The 12,500-nt window shown below is 35.4% G+C and overlaps 1 protein-coding gene across 1 annotated transcript in view; it reads right to left on the bottom strand.

The window, feature by feature from the left end:
• The window catches only part of LOC137614707 (uncharacterized), a 274,793-nt gene that overhangs the window by 244,155 nt on the left and 18,138 nt on the right, over positions 1–12,500 (bottom strand). The window contains exon 2 of the mRNA XM_068344390.1: positions 10,524–10,659. Coding sequence (XP_068200491.1) covers positions 10,524–10,553 — 30 coding nt within the window. The 5' untranslated portion in view covers positions 10,554–10,659. The remainder of the gene's footprint in view (positions 1–10,523; positions 10,660–12,500) is intronic.

Genomic DNA, 12,500 nt, shown 5'->3' with positions numbered 1-12,500 from the left:
GGCGGGGCTTCCCCCTTCCTGCTGGCAGGGCAGGGCTTCCCCCTTCCCGCTGGTAGGGGGGGGCTTCCCCCTTCCTGCTGGCAGGGCGGGGCTTCCCCCTTTCTGCTGGCAGGGCGGGGCTCCCCCTTCCTGCTGGCAGGGTGGGGCTTCCCCCTTCCTGCTGGTAGGTCGGGGCTAACCCTTCCCGCTGGCAGAGCGGGGCTTCCCGCTTCCCGCTGGAAGGACGGGGTTCCCCCTTCCCGCCGGCAGGGGGGGCTCCCCCCTTCCTGCTGGTAGGAGGTTTGGAGTATTGGCAGTAGCCTACTAGACTCAGATCCCAATATAGTAGGGATAAATTGACCTTCAAAGGGCATATGACAAGCAGTAGAAAATAAAATCAGAATCTTGATACTGTAATTTTCAGCACAGTTTGAGGGCTTTATGAGGGTTGGTTCTTCAGGTCGTTTTCTCTGGTAGTATGGTGGAAACTCTTGAACTGGACTTTTGAATCTTCTCAGGAATGGGTTCAGTCATGCGAGGCACTAATTTCAGGCCATCATTTTTACAGAATCCAAATTCTTCCATGTAGATTCTAACTGTGCTTTGAACTGATCCAGTTCCATAAACATCAGACACGAGCTGATCAAAGTTGTATCAGTAGCCATGAAACACTGTTCCTTCAGGTTGATCCTTAACCGCATCACTATTACTGATTACTGAAGCACTTTCAACCATATATATGCCAGGACAGTTTCCAATTCAAGAGAAAAAGCATAGGACTCATAATTACCTAGTTTGTTTAGGGAAGTAGTTAATTTTTTAGATTTGAAGAGATGGCGGAGTGTCATACATAGCAGGATATGCTTTTTCATCTTCCACTTTCCACCTGTTGCTGCTTTACACATATCTTGACTAACTGATAGTATTAATATTCATTCTCGATCTGACAGGTCCCTCTTACCACACATTAGGGTAAATACAGATTGGAGAGCATAAGCAGGAATTTCCTATAGTGGATAAGGAACGTCACTAGATTTGGTGGGCCATAGAAGTGTCTTGGTTTCTTTGAAGGCATTGAGTAATCTAGTGTAAAGCTCAAGAATAACTTCTTTGATCCAGTCATCATCTCACAAATCATAAGCAGAAAGAACAATTGTTTTCAGTGATTCCAAAGATTTACAAAATATCAGTGTGTCTTTATATGGGGATGATCAGAAGTCGATGCTGTCTTTCAGGTCAGAATAGTGTTCAATCTTCAACCTGAGATGGACAAGTTATTTCACAAGCTGGTTCATTATAGTTATTGTTGCATAAATTCTCATTATACACATTTTTAAATGAAAAAGATTTAGAACCCGACCTTTGTGAATAACTTCTTTTTTTTTTTATAAAATCGTAGATGCGAAAATGCTGTCTCTATACATATTTTCTTGTCTGATGTTTCTTCAGTTTCTGTGATGGTGTAACACTGCTGAGGTATTCGCCTCACTAAAAACTGCTTGTGTCGGCACTCATGAAATTAGGTCTCCCTTGCTAAATGATCTAGTTCTCTTATTTTGCATACTAAATCTTCATAATTTAGTTGAATTTCCTTTTCTTCAATGTTTTTATATGCATCTGAGTGGAACTTCTGCAAGCTATGTATATTACCAAAGTTCTTTACCTTGTCACCTTTACGAAATATACAGTATTTACCAAATATCACTATTTAACATCTTTTTGGGCGACTTGTTCACTTACATTCGAGCATTTGTTTTTATGCTTAACAATATGCGGCGACCAATTTCAAAACACTCTTGTCGGCAACTTTCTAGACAAACAAGTAAATAAACAAATGAACAAATAAGTAAGAAAAATCATTAATCCTAACTTCGAACTACATTTGAACAAATACCTTCAAATTTTATATAAGAAATTAAAGGCCCTTTATCTTTTACAATAATTTTGGAATTATCAGGAGAAAAAATCATCACTTGCTTATTTGGATTTATCAGTTTGAAACGGATAGAGAATTTTTGGTATCTATTTCGATATAATGTAAATTTTGGCTAGGAAAAAAAGCTTATGTAACAAGGACGTATTTTTAATGCAATATGTAATTAAAGATTAGTTAGTTATTTTTTCCTCAGAGGACTTCGTTTGCAAAGAGAAATATGTTAAAATCCAAGATTATTTTCGGTTTTTCTGTGTACATTTTGTATTCCTTTAGACATACATATTATACTATTGAAATGTTTGCTTTTTACATATGTTTCTTGATATATTGCAATAGTCCTTGCAAAATTTCTTGAAAGTCTGAATATGTTTGACCGCCCATATAAAGGCTTAATGTAGATTTATGTCAGGCAGAGTTGAGCGTAGCGTGAAACAGGGGATTTTGGTCCCCTATGTGAGAATGGCACCGAGTTGAGAGCGGTCGCTAATTTCTTGACATAACCCAAGACATAGGTTATCAGGAAATGTGGGATAAAAAGGTTATCAGGAAATGTGAGTTAAAAAGTTATCAGAAAATATCCTGGGGTGGTCCTGGCACCCGGCCTAAAAGGATTACTAAATATTCTAAACACCATGCACACTGAGTCAATTGAACAATGGTGTCAGATACTTATATCAAGATTATAAACATGGAGTTTAATAAACGTCAGGTTTTTCTCCATCAGTTTAGGATAAAAGTCAGATTCTGAAGTACAAACATGTGAACAATTTTCAGTTCAAAGAACTACCAACCTGAAATGCTTAAAATAACTTCCTTAGAAATAACAGGTCTCCTAAAATTTGAACAAAAAACTTTCTCAAAATTTAGTTCTTTTAACGATATTAGATGGGAGACTGCCTGTTTCTCAATTTTTTTAAATATTGGTTTCATCATATAGCCAACATGAAATAACTTCACGTTGGTTCTGGTCTCCCTCTGGACATATACTGTATATGAGAAATCAGTAGGCTAATATCACCCAATATCAAACCAAAGAAAGGTAAATTCCAGAGAAACCGATAATTTTAAAATCACCATTGATAGAAATAACCAGGGTAATCTATCCTCGACGTGGGCTGTCAATTGCCTCCAACTGGTTGTTTCTAGCTCTCTGTATAAATTGTCAAGCTGCTACATTCTCATTTACATCTTCCAGTAAGCTGTCCAAAAACCAGGGTAATGAGACTAGAAAAATAAACACATGTGCTGTAAAAAAGAAACGATACAATACGATCTGAAAATGCTAAGATAAACAGGGAGAAAAACATTGCTTACAACCTTGAAATTTAGTTCTTTAATGCGCACCCACCCCTTGGCCCATTGGTACCATATTCTAGATAGTTTTTGTGCATTTGTTTGCGAACTCTGTCCCAAAATTAGTTCTTATTCAAATATAATTCTGTTCATCTATTGAAATCCTTGGTGTCTTGTTCCTTAAAAATAGCGTGACTTCATTCTTTTTTTTTCCTGTCGTGTCACAAATCGCACTATAAAGACGTAGTGCAACAGATTATCGATAACTAGATAATATCAGCCTAGTTAGAAAAGAAGTTTGTAATTTTAACACCGAAATGGATAAGGCGGAGTCAAGCTGCCAACTAATCATAAAGAGTTCATCTGTAACATAACTGGTATGGAGTGAACATCTTGGCCCCCCAATCTTCTTTGACTCTCACTATTCTCTACCTCTCTCACCCCTTCTAGCTCTCACCCCTTCTCACTCTTATCCCTTCTCGCTCTCACCACCCTCAGACTCTCTCTCTCTCTCTCTCTCTCTCTCTCTCTCTCTCTCTCTCTCTCTCTCTCTCTCTCTCTCCATAATAAAGGATAAAAGACAGCGTCGAGTTTATATCCCCCACTTACATAAAATTCAATTTCAAACTAAATATCATCTTAAGAAACATTACAAGTTCCATTCTTTCGTGACATGATGTTCGTGAAGTGAATCTTTATCTCACTAGGAGTTGGAATTGTTGAAAGACAAACAGGCCAGAATGGAAGTAATAATGTGGTTTCTGGAAGAGTTCGGTAGGTTTGGATAAATGGATAAATTCCAGGTATTCAGAAGGTAAGAACTAATTATGTTTAATAAATCCAAAGAAATATCTTGCAATTCCTTATTATAAAAGGTCTCAGTGCGCAGGCCAATACTCATCTCGACAGAACTCTCGAAATTTACGTTTTGGTCCAATTATCATTATCATTATTATTATTATTATTATTATTATTATTATTATTATTATTATTATTATTACCTCCGCCAAGGAGGTCATGTTGTCACCTCTGCCTATTTGTTTGTCACCAACCTAACTCAAAAAGTTACAGGCGAATTTTGACCAACGTACTACAAATATATAAAAAACGATGTATTCAGGCCGAATCTCTCTCTCTCTCTCTCTCTCTCTCTCTCTCTCTCTCTCTCTCTCTCTCTCTCTCTCTCTCTCTGAATGTCATTTAGGCCGGTATAACTCATGTATGGCGTTTTTCTATTATTATTTTACATAGAACCATATCTGAAAGTACTTTTTCTTTCATCGGTGACTTGAACAGGCTAATGTCGAAATAATCTAACGTAGCTGTTAACGGAAGGAATTGTTTAGCAGCGATACTCCAATAATTTCTACATGATTTTGCGGATTCATGATATATATATATATATATATATATATATATATGTGTGTGTGTGTGTGTGTGTGTGTGTGTGTGTGTGTGTGTATGTGTATGTGTGTATTCAGTATTTGCAGTGGATATTCGAAACGTCAAATGTTAAAACTGTATGAAATATGGCAACTCGATTTGTAAAATTTTAATGCTTTCACTAGCAAAAACACCCCTTAGCTGTCTTTGATTCGCTAAGGTTGGAGAGGGCTCCGCCCATTTCATAGTAGTAGTAAGAAGAGCAACACCTTGTCTGTTTTGTCTTGGGAACACTAGAGACATCTGACGAAAGATTTCCCCCGAGTGTCTGCGTTCTTTTGATTCTAACTGTAATTCAATAGTAAGAACGATAAGCAGATTTTCAGAAAAGTATTGTATCAATTAAATAAAAAAAAGAATAATAAAAAATAATGAAAAAGTTGGAGAGAGAATGGAAGAAATAATATACGCAAGATACGAATGAACTTGTTAAGAGCCACATGCTGCAACTTCTTGAATTACAACAATTAGATTTACTTCATAATCCATAAGGAATCATATTCTTTGAAATGGTAATAACAATAAATAAAGGCAGAGAACACAAGTCAAACATGAACTCAAAACTTTGCACATTGCTTAGTCATATTACTATTTATGAGATCTGATTGAGGAGAAGTCTGCTATGCAGATATACAGTATCAATAAATATGATTGCAAAAGAAAGCCGTGTTAACTAGGACATGGGGCAAACTACGTTACAGTTTCATCTATAAGACCTCTATAATCCCGCCTTCTGAAGTATTCCCTCTGCATTTGAGTTATAAAGATAATATTACATGCACGCGTATGATGACGTTGCTCGTAGTCTGCATACTTGAACGGCAAAAATGTTTGAGGGTTATAAATACATTTGCATATGAACATAAACAAAATGTCCTTCTTATCTCTTAAATAATCTCGGTGGGTATCTGCTAGGACGATCATTGCGTTTCTTGAGCCACAGCTGCAGCACGGTTAATCACCGCTGTAATACAGCTGCTAAGTTGAACATGAACACGCGCAAGGAACCAAGAAGATAAAAACAGCAGTGTCGATTTTTCACCAGCTCAATGCTTTTCCTTTGATCGAGGCCACAGATTCCGTCTTTAGTTCTTTGTCTAGTTTCTTTTTCAATGCATCATGTATACAGTTAAAAACAAGCGTAATTTTAATCGGAAATTCTCCCTAAATATATAGGCGACCGTAAATTTACCATACTTTGTTATTATCTTTTACGGGTTGGTGACGTAATATCACTCCTTCACGTCAATATATCCGTTTTTAAAACGGTAAATGACTGGCAACATTTATTCCAGGATTTTTACAGATTTTACGGCAAATTTTTAATTGTTATTTCCCAATGCCACATATTTCATTTGGTTATCTCCGATATAATGAGAGGCATGTTTTTAGACACTTAAGGAATAATAGGATGATACCATTTAATTGATTCAATGCATTCTCTCTGCAACATCAAATAACATAATTCATAATTCCCAAAAATCTATTACGACGGAGAGCATTATCTCAAAGCATTTACTTTAAAATTTCTTCGCGCACAATCTTCAAAAATGGATTAATAACGGGAGGTTGATTATCGGAGGCACATTAATGTTATTCAATGGTGTCTCATCCCCTGATTTTGTATCTTCAATTGATATTATCTAGATATTAGTATCTTTGGTCATTACACGTGACTATAATAGAGACTTCAAAGCATGGTCTATAGAGATAGCTAATTCTACTAACACGTTCCAGTGCATTCATAAAAGGTTTTAGATTAGCAAGACTCGGAGGCACATTAATGTTATTTAATGGTGTCTCATCCCCTGTTTTTATATCTTTAATTGATATTATCTATATATTAGTATATTCACACATTATACGTGACTATAAACGTGGCTTCAAAGCATGGTCTATAGAGATTACTTCTAACACGTTCGAGAGTCATTCATAAAAGGTTTTAGATTACCAAGACTTGCAAATAATACTGAGACTCTAATCTCACTAACATCTGAAAGGTAAAATTAGAGCTAAATTCTGAGACTTCATCCTCTGTGAAGGTCATTGAGTAATTTTTGTAAAATGCAAGCATATCGCAAAGAAATCTTGAGAAGTCTTCCTTTTAGTAAGTAACGTTGAATTTAAACAGAGATTGAAATTGCTATTATTATCTAAATAACAAAAGATAACTATATATATATATATATATATATATATATATATATATATATATATATATATATATATATATATATATATATCCCTTTCCGAGTAAGGATATCTTAATGTGGTGAAAGAGTTTGCGCATCGCCATGATCAGCAATGATGTACTAGTTAGCATACTAGGTTGGTTTGCTGTCAGCGATCAGACGAAAATATCCCACCATCACCAATCCGCACAAGCCAAACCCATGACATCAAGTGACATGTCTGAGGCCTTTGTCCTGCGGTGGACTTGTTGTTGTTGTCGTTGTCGTTGTTGTTGTTGTTGTTTGTATGTGTGTATATATATACATATATGTGTATGTGTGTATATATATACATATATGTGTATGTGTGTATATATATACATATATATATATATATATATATATATATATATATATATATATACATATATATACATATACAGTATATACTGTACATATATATACATATATATATATAATATACATAATATATATATAAATATATATACACACACACACACACACACACATATATATATATATATATACATATAAATATATTTGCTCACTTTCTGTCTCCCAGAGAAATTCTACATTCCCATTGGCCCATACATTGACATGCAATCAAAAGGTTTAAATATTTAGGCTTCGCAACGCATTGAAATATTTCATTATATCACCATAAAGGTTAAAAAAGAGAAAATCCGCTTAAGAAGAGAGATTAATGGATTTTATCCCTATCTATCAAAATGAATGATTTAAACGCCAAGTAAACAAAACAACTTTTAAGAGTCGACCTGTCTGAAAAACCAATTAACTCTTAACTAACTATCTAGGTGAAAAATAACTTGCACTTCGGGATAAACAAACTCGCAATATACTTGAAATCGGGCAAGACTGCAAAGGCTCCCGATCATCCGGGCCAGCTAGTGAATTATGGACTAGGAAGGGAAGAGTCGTCGCAAAAATAAACAGACTGCCTTCTCTTATCCGAGAGGCACCGAACCACAACAAAGAGAATCACCATTGCGCTTAATTACGTCTCTACCACAAATGAAGACGCTCGGCAACAGCTTGATCCGGGAATGAGTTTCAAAAATCACAAGAGATAAACGAAAAGAAGAAGAAAAAATAAGGGGATGGGAAGATGGGTCTCTCCCCTATATGCACCCCACTCCCCTCTCTTAGGTCATTAGCACTGGGGCTAAAAGAGAAACTAAGGGGAATAGGGGAAGGGGGAGGGATAAGAGGAGGAGGGTAATGAGAAACTAATATTTCGGTGCAACTTAATATTGTCGCAACTGATTCAGGTTTGCTTGTCGAGTTTAATCGCGACATTTGGCCGAACGCTTGCAAAGAGTCAAAAGCATCTCGCTTGCCAGCTGGGTAATGAGACGAATTACTTGTGACATCGGTTAATGACGTCCTTGTTTCTCTTTTTTACGGCGGAATATTCATTGCACATCATCTAGCCGATTACCGGCTACATGTTTCCTTCGATTCAAAAATCCCGATGAGTTATTGCACGGTGTTCCGATCGCCTGGTTCGCTACGCTAGTGATTAGTCAATTGCCGCTCTCCGACTTCGGGGCTTTCATTTCCGTCGAGCTCCTGGTCGATGGGGAAATCGCCTCTCTTAAAAAAACCTTTTCAAAACAGGCCAAAAAAAGAAAAAAAGTTATAACATTTTTTAATCGTTCGTCCAATCTGGTGTTTTCATGACCCCCGACTGGAATGCCGCTGTACATGTAATTCTTACCGCACATTAGTGATATTTATCACTTATTCCTTCTAAAGCTTACCTACACTGTTACATTATATATATATATATATATATATATATATATATATATATATATATATATATATATATATACATTTATATATATATATACATATATATATATATAATATATATATATATATATATATATATATATATATATATATATATATATATATATATATATATATATATATATATATATATATGATGGCTACGTATATCCCTCGTTGTCAAATCTCATAACGAATAATTATAGTATAAACAGTTTATAATCATAAATGGGGTTTGAAAATTAAGTAACAAAATATACACATACTGGAAGCAGACGTGTATTAAAAAGTATTACTAGTATTATTAATATAAAAAAGAATGATGTCGGTAAACACAGTTATTTTTGCTGAAAAAAAAAATAAAAAAAAATATATACAAACAAAATAATAAAAGCTGAATAACTTCTTTATGAACTTGTGTATTTCTTCCTTAGATAGCCGAACGAATAAACAAGGTAATTTAAAAAAAGGAACAGCATAATTGCGTAATTATTGAAAAATTCATAGACTCAAATACATGAATCTCACAACCTAATTACGACCAATCAGTGAATCAGTCCAGAAAGTATTTTGAAAGTGCTCCTGAAAATGCGTGGTTAAAATCAAATAAATAAACAAACAAATAAGTAAATAGATAAATAAATAACACTTATTGTCTCCCTTAGAAACCATTACGAGATATAAGCCTTCAAGTATATTAATGAACAAAACAATAAGATGGTCACATGCGAAAGCCTCTTTTGATAACAGTGGATGCCTGAAATTCTTGTCTTGAATCAACAAAATTCGTCAAAAGCTTTGATAGAAATACGAGCCCTTGCGTCAGTAAGAAAATGTTTCTAAGAAATTAAACTCATTAAAATAATTTTTCTAATAAAATATCGTATTCACGAAGATATTCGCATGTAATTGGTAAACAATGAAAAATAACGAGTATGAAATTAATGTTTTCGGTTTAACAAGAGCTATTTTCATAATTAGATAATAAATAATAGAGAGAAGATTGCAGAGAATGCATTGGCCACAGAAACATTCCAGACATATACACAAAGACGTTTATTTACAAAATGAAAAGATAAGAAATAAAACTGCAACCCAAAAACTGCGCTAAAACCAATCCCGATTCTCGCAATCCTCAAGATTTAAGATGTGATTCGTAATAATGCCGAACATTCTCTTAAACATCGTTGGAGGTTCAAACCTGTGGGTTCAATCGGATAGAAAGAGAGAGGGAGAGAGGTCTAAATCCAACGGGGATGTGAACATGGCAATAAATGCGAATAGTTTGCCGTGTTCAGTCTCTAGCCACTTGCGCGCACCCATTTCACTGAACATGTGTTTACAAACACTGCCACCGACGACGAGGACGCGAGGCCCTTCCTCGATATTAATGTGGTTTTACCGTAGTGGCAATTAACAAAGCTTGAGAATGTCTGTTCGGGAAATATATACCCTCTGCCAACGACTCGGCTTCGCAGGTTTTGTTTTGTCCTCTATTTTTTTTTTTCATTCGCCTTTGCGTTCTTGGCCGGTGGAGAAATAATTTATACACACCCATAAACACAAATAAAAAGAACAAACGTGTGCGTGTCTACGTACAACTTATTAATATATAAGAGTGATTACATATGAAATACACATTGGCTGTTTGGGAGAACATTATACACATTAACTAAACTACCCTTTCAAATATAAACTATTTGAAACCGATGGATAAAAACATAATTCCATTTACAACTTCACTCGATAGATTTTTTCTAGCTATTGCTAATCGAGGCTCTTGTTTTAAAGCATCAAGTATTTTCAAAAAGCCAATAATTTCCAATGAAACTACCAATTACAGTTGAGCAAATAAGATTACATACCTGCACGGTAGGTGCCGCTTGCCTAGGCATTGTTGGGTCCCCAAGAAATCCGACCAATAATACACGTGGCCTTTAGGAATTCTCAGTGACCAGCAATGCTTGTTGTGTAAATTCACTTACATGATTTCACAGTCTCCTGAAAAAGGTAAAACTTTTCAGTTATTCATTTCGTGGTTAAATGAAACTTGGTACAACAACGACTAGTTCAGCCAGAAGAGATAAAATCCTTGCAGATACAAGTTTTTGAAATACAAGCTGGGGTCAGTAATATTCAGTCCGGATTGCCTGACCAGAGATTAGTTATTAAAAAACTTACATATGTTTTTTTTTTTTTTTTTTTTTTTGTCCCTCAACCCACATTTAGCGTGAATAATCAACTGAGGAGAATATTAGCAGGCACATGCGTTGCAATAAGTCGCTGATAGTGAACATTATGCTAAAATAGTGGGCGATACAGGAAATGCGCCGACTCTTTTCACGACCTTAGGAGGCTTTGTTGTTATCAATGGGCCTTCATATAGGGGTCTAAATCCGTGAATAAACCTCACATTGGCGACAACGTAGAGCTTTTGTACGCGGAGCTCGTGCAGAATGAAAGGCTGATGGTAATGGCAACAGATAAAATGGGGAAAAATGATAATAATTGAATAAAACGATGTGAAATGCAGTGGTGATAAAAACCCGTTAAGTCAACCATGTAAAATAATATACATCCAGAGGGGAGGGGAAAAATGACGCAAATAGAGCTTCTGTTAAATCAAAACAATGGACAGGTGGTAGCCAGGGTGGGGGAGGCCTGGCAAGGGATTCGGGCAGAAGCACCTCCAGCCCCTGTGCTTGGGTAATCTGCCTTAATCAGGTGATATCAAGGCTGGATAACGATCATCTTCGTTAATCGTTCATATTTACTCTTTACTACCACTCATGTGTGTCGTGTTACAACCGGTGTGTAAAAATAAAGGTGGTGTATATGAGGGAAGCTATTCGAGTTCACACATGGTGGAGTAACGTACGATACTACTACAATGGTTGATTGACGAAATGATTCCATGTACGGTGAATGGCCGATGGCACATTTCATGCTCGTAACTCAAACGTGACGTCACATACCATCAGAGGAAAGCACCTGAATTGTATATTAAACACTAACGACTCTGATGAATGGCACAATGCCATTTTATTTTCTCTTATAACTACAAGTGACCGATAAATACTGATAAAGATTTTTCAGGGCAAAAGAGAGCATGAGAACAAACACTAACAACTCTGATGAATGGCACAATGCCTTTTTATTCTCTTTTACAACTTCAAGTGACCGATAAATAATGATAATAAAGATTTTTCAAGACAAAAGAGAGCATGAGAACGTAAATTAATCCATTCTGAACGATGCTTGAAGACAACTTGTCCCTATTAAGAGAGAAAAATAAGTAGCATTGGCTAACCTCCAAGCTACAAATAGTGAAATGTTATAATTATAAGTGATCTTGAAAACTAAGTCTTGTACTGAAAAAAAAAAAAAATATTGGGAAAATAAAAGTTAATTTGTATTTTTTCAAACTATACAAACCTGAGTCCTTTAAGGAATAAGTTTAATAAGAAAAAGGTTTTTATATGGTCAGGAACAAGCAATAACACATTCATGATAGCCATCTTAAAAGAGAAGACATAGGTTTAGTAAAAAGATCGATCATGGAACCTGTAAAATCCAAGAGATATAATTCTGGTATTCCAGATCAACCAACGTATTTCATGGTTCAATGGGAAATTCTCGCACTATTACTCAATTTCTTGAGATATAAATTCTTGAAAGGGTATGTTTACCAAGTGATAAAAGAACAAATAAATTGGAATATTGAAATCTATTTTTTATTCCCATTAGTATTCAGTATTATTAGATTTATGGAAAAACCATTCCTACACACACACACACATGCATATATATATATATATATATATATATATATATATATATAT

This window comes from Palaemon carinicauda, chromosome 21 (assembly GCF_036898095.1).
Source record: "Palaemon carinicauda isolate YSFRI2023 chromosome 21, ASM3689809v2, whole genome shotgun sequence".
In the NCBI taxonomy this organism is placed as follows: domain Eukaryota; kingdom Metazoa; phylum Arthropoda; class Malacostraca; order Decapoda; family Palaemonidae; genus Palaemon; species Palaemon carinicauda.
This window is presented reverse-complemented; position numbering and strand designations above follow the sequence as displayed.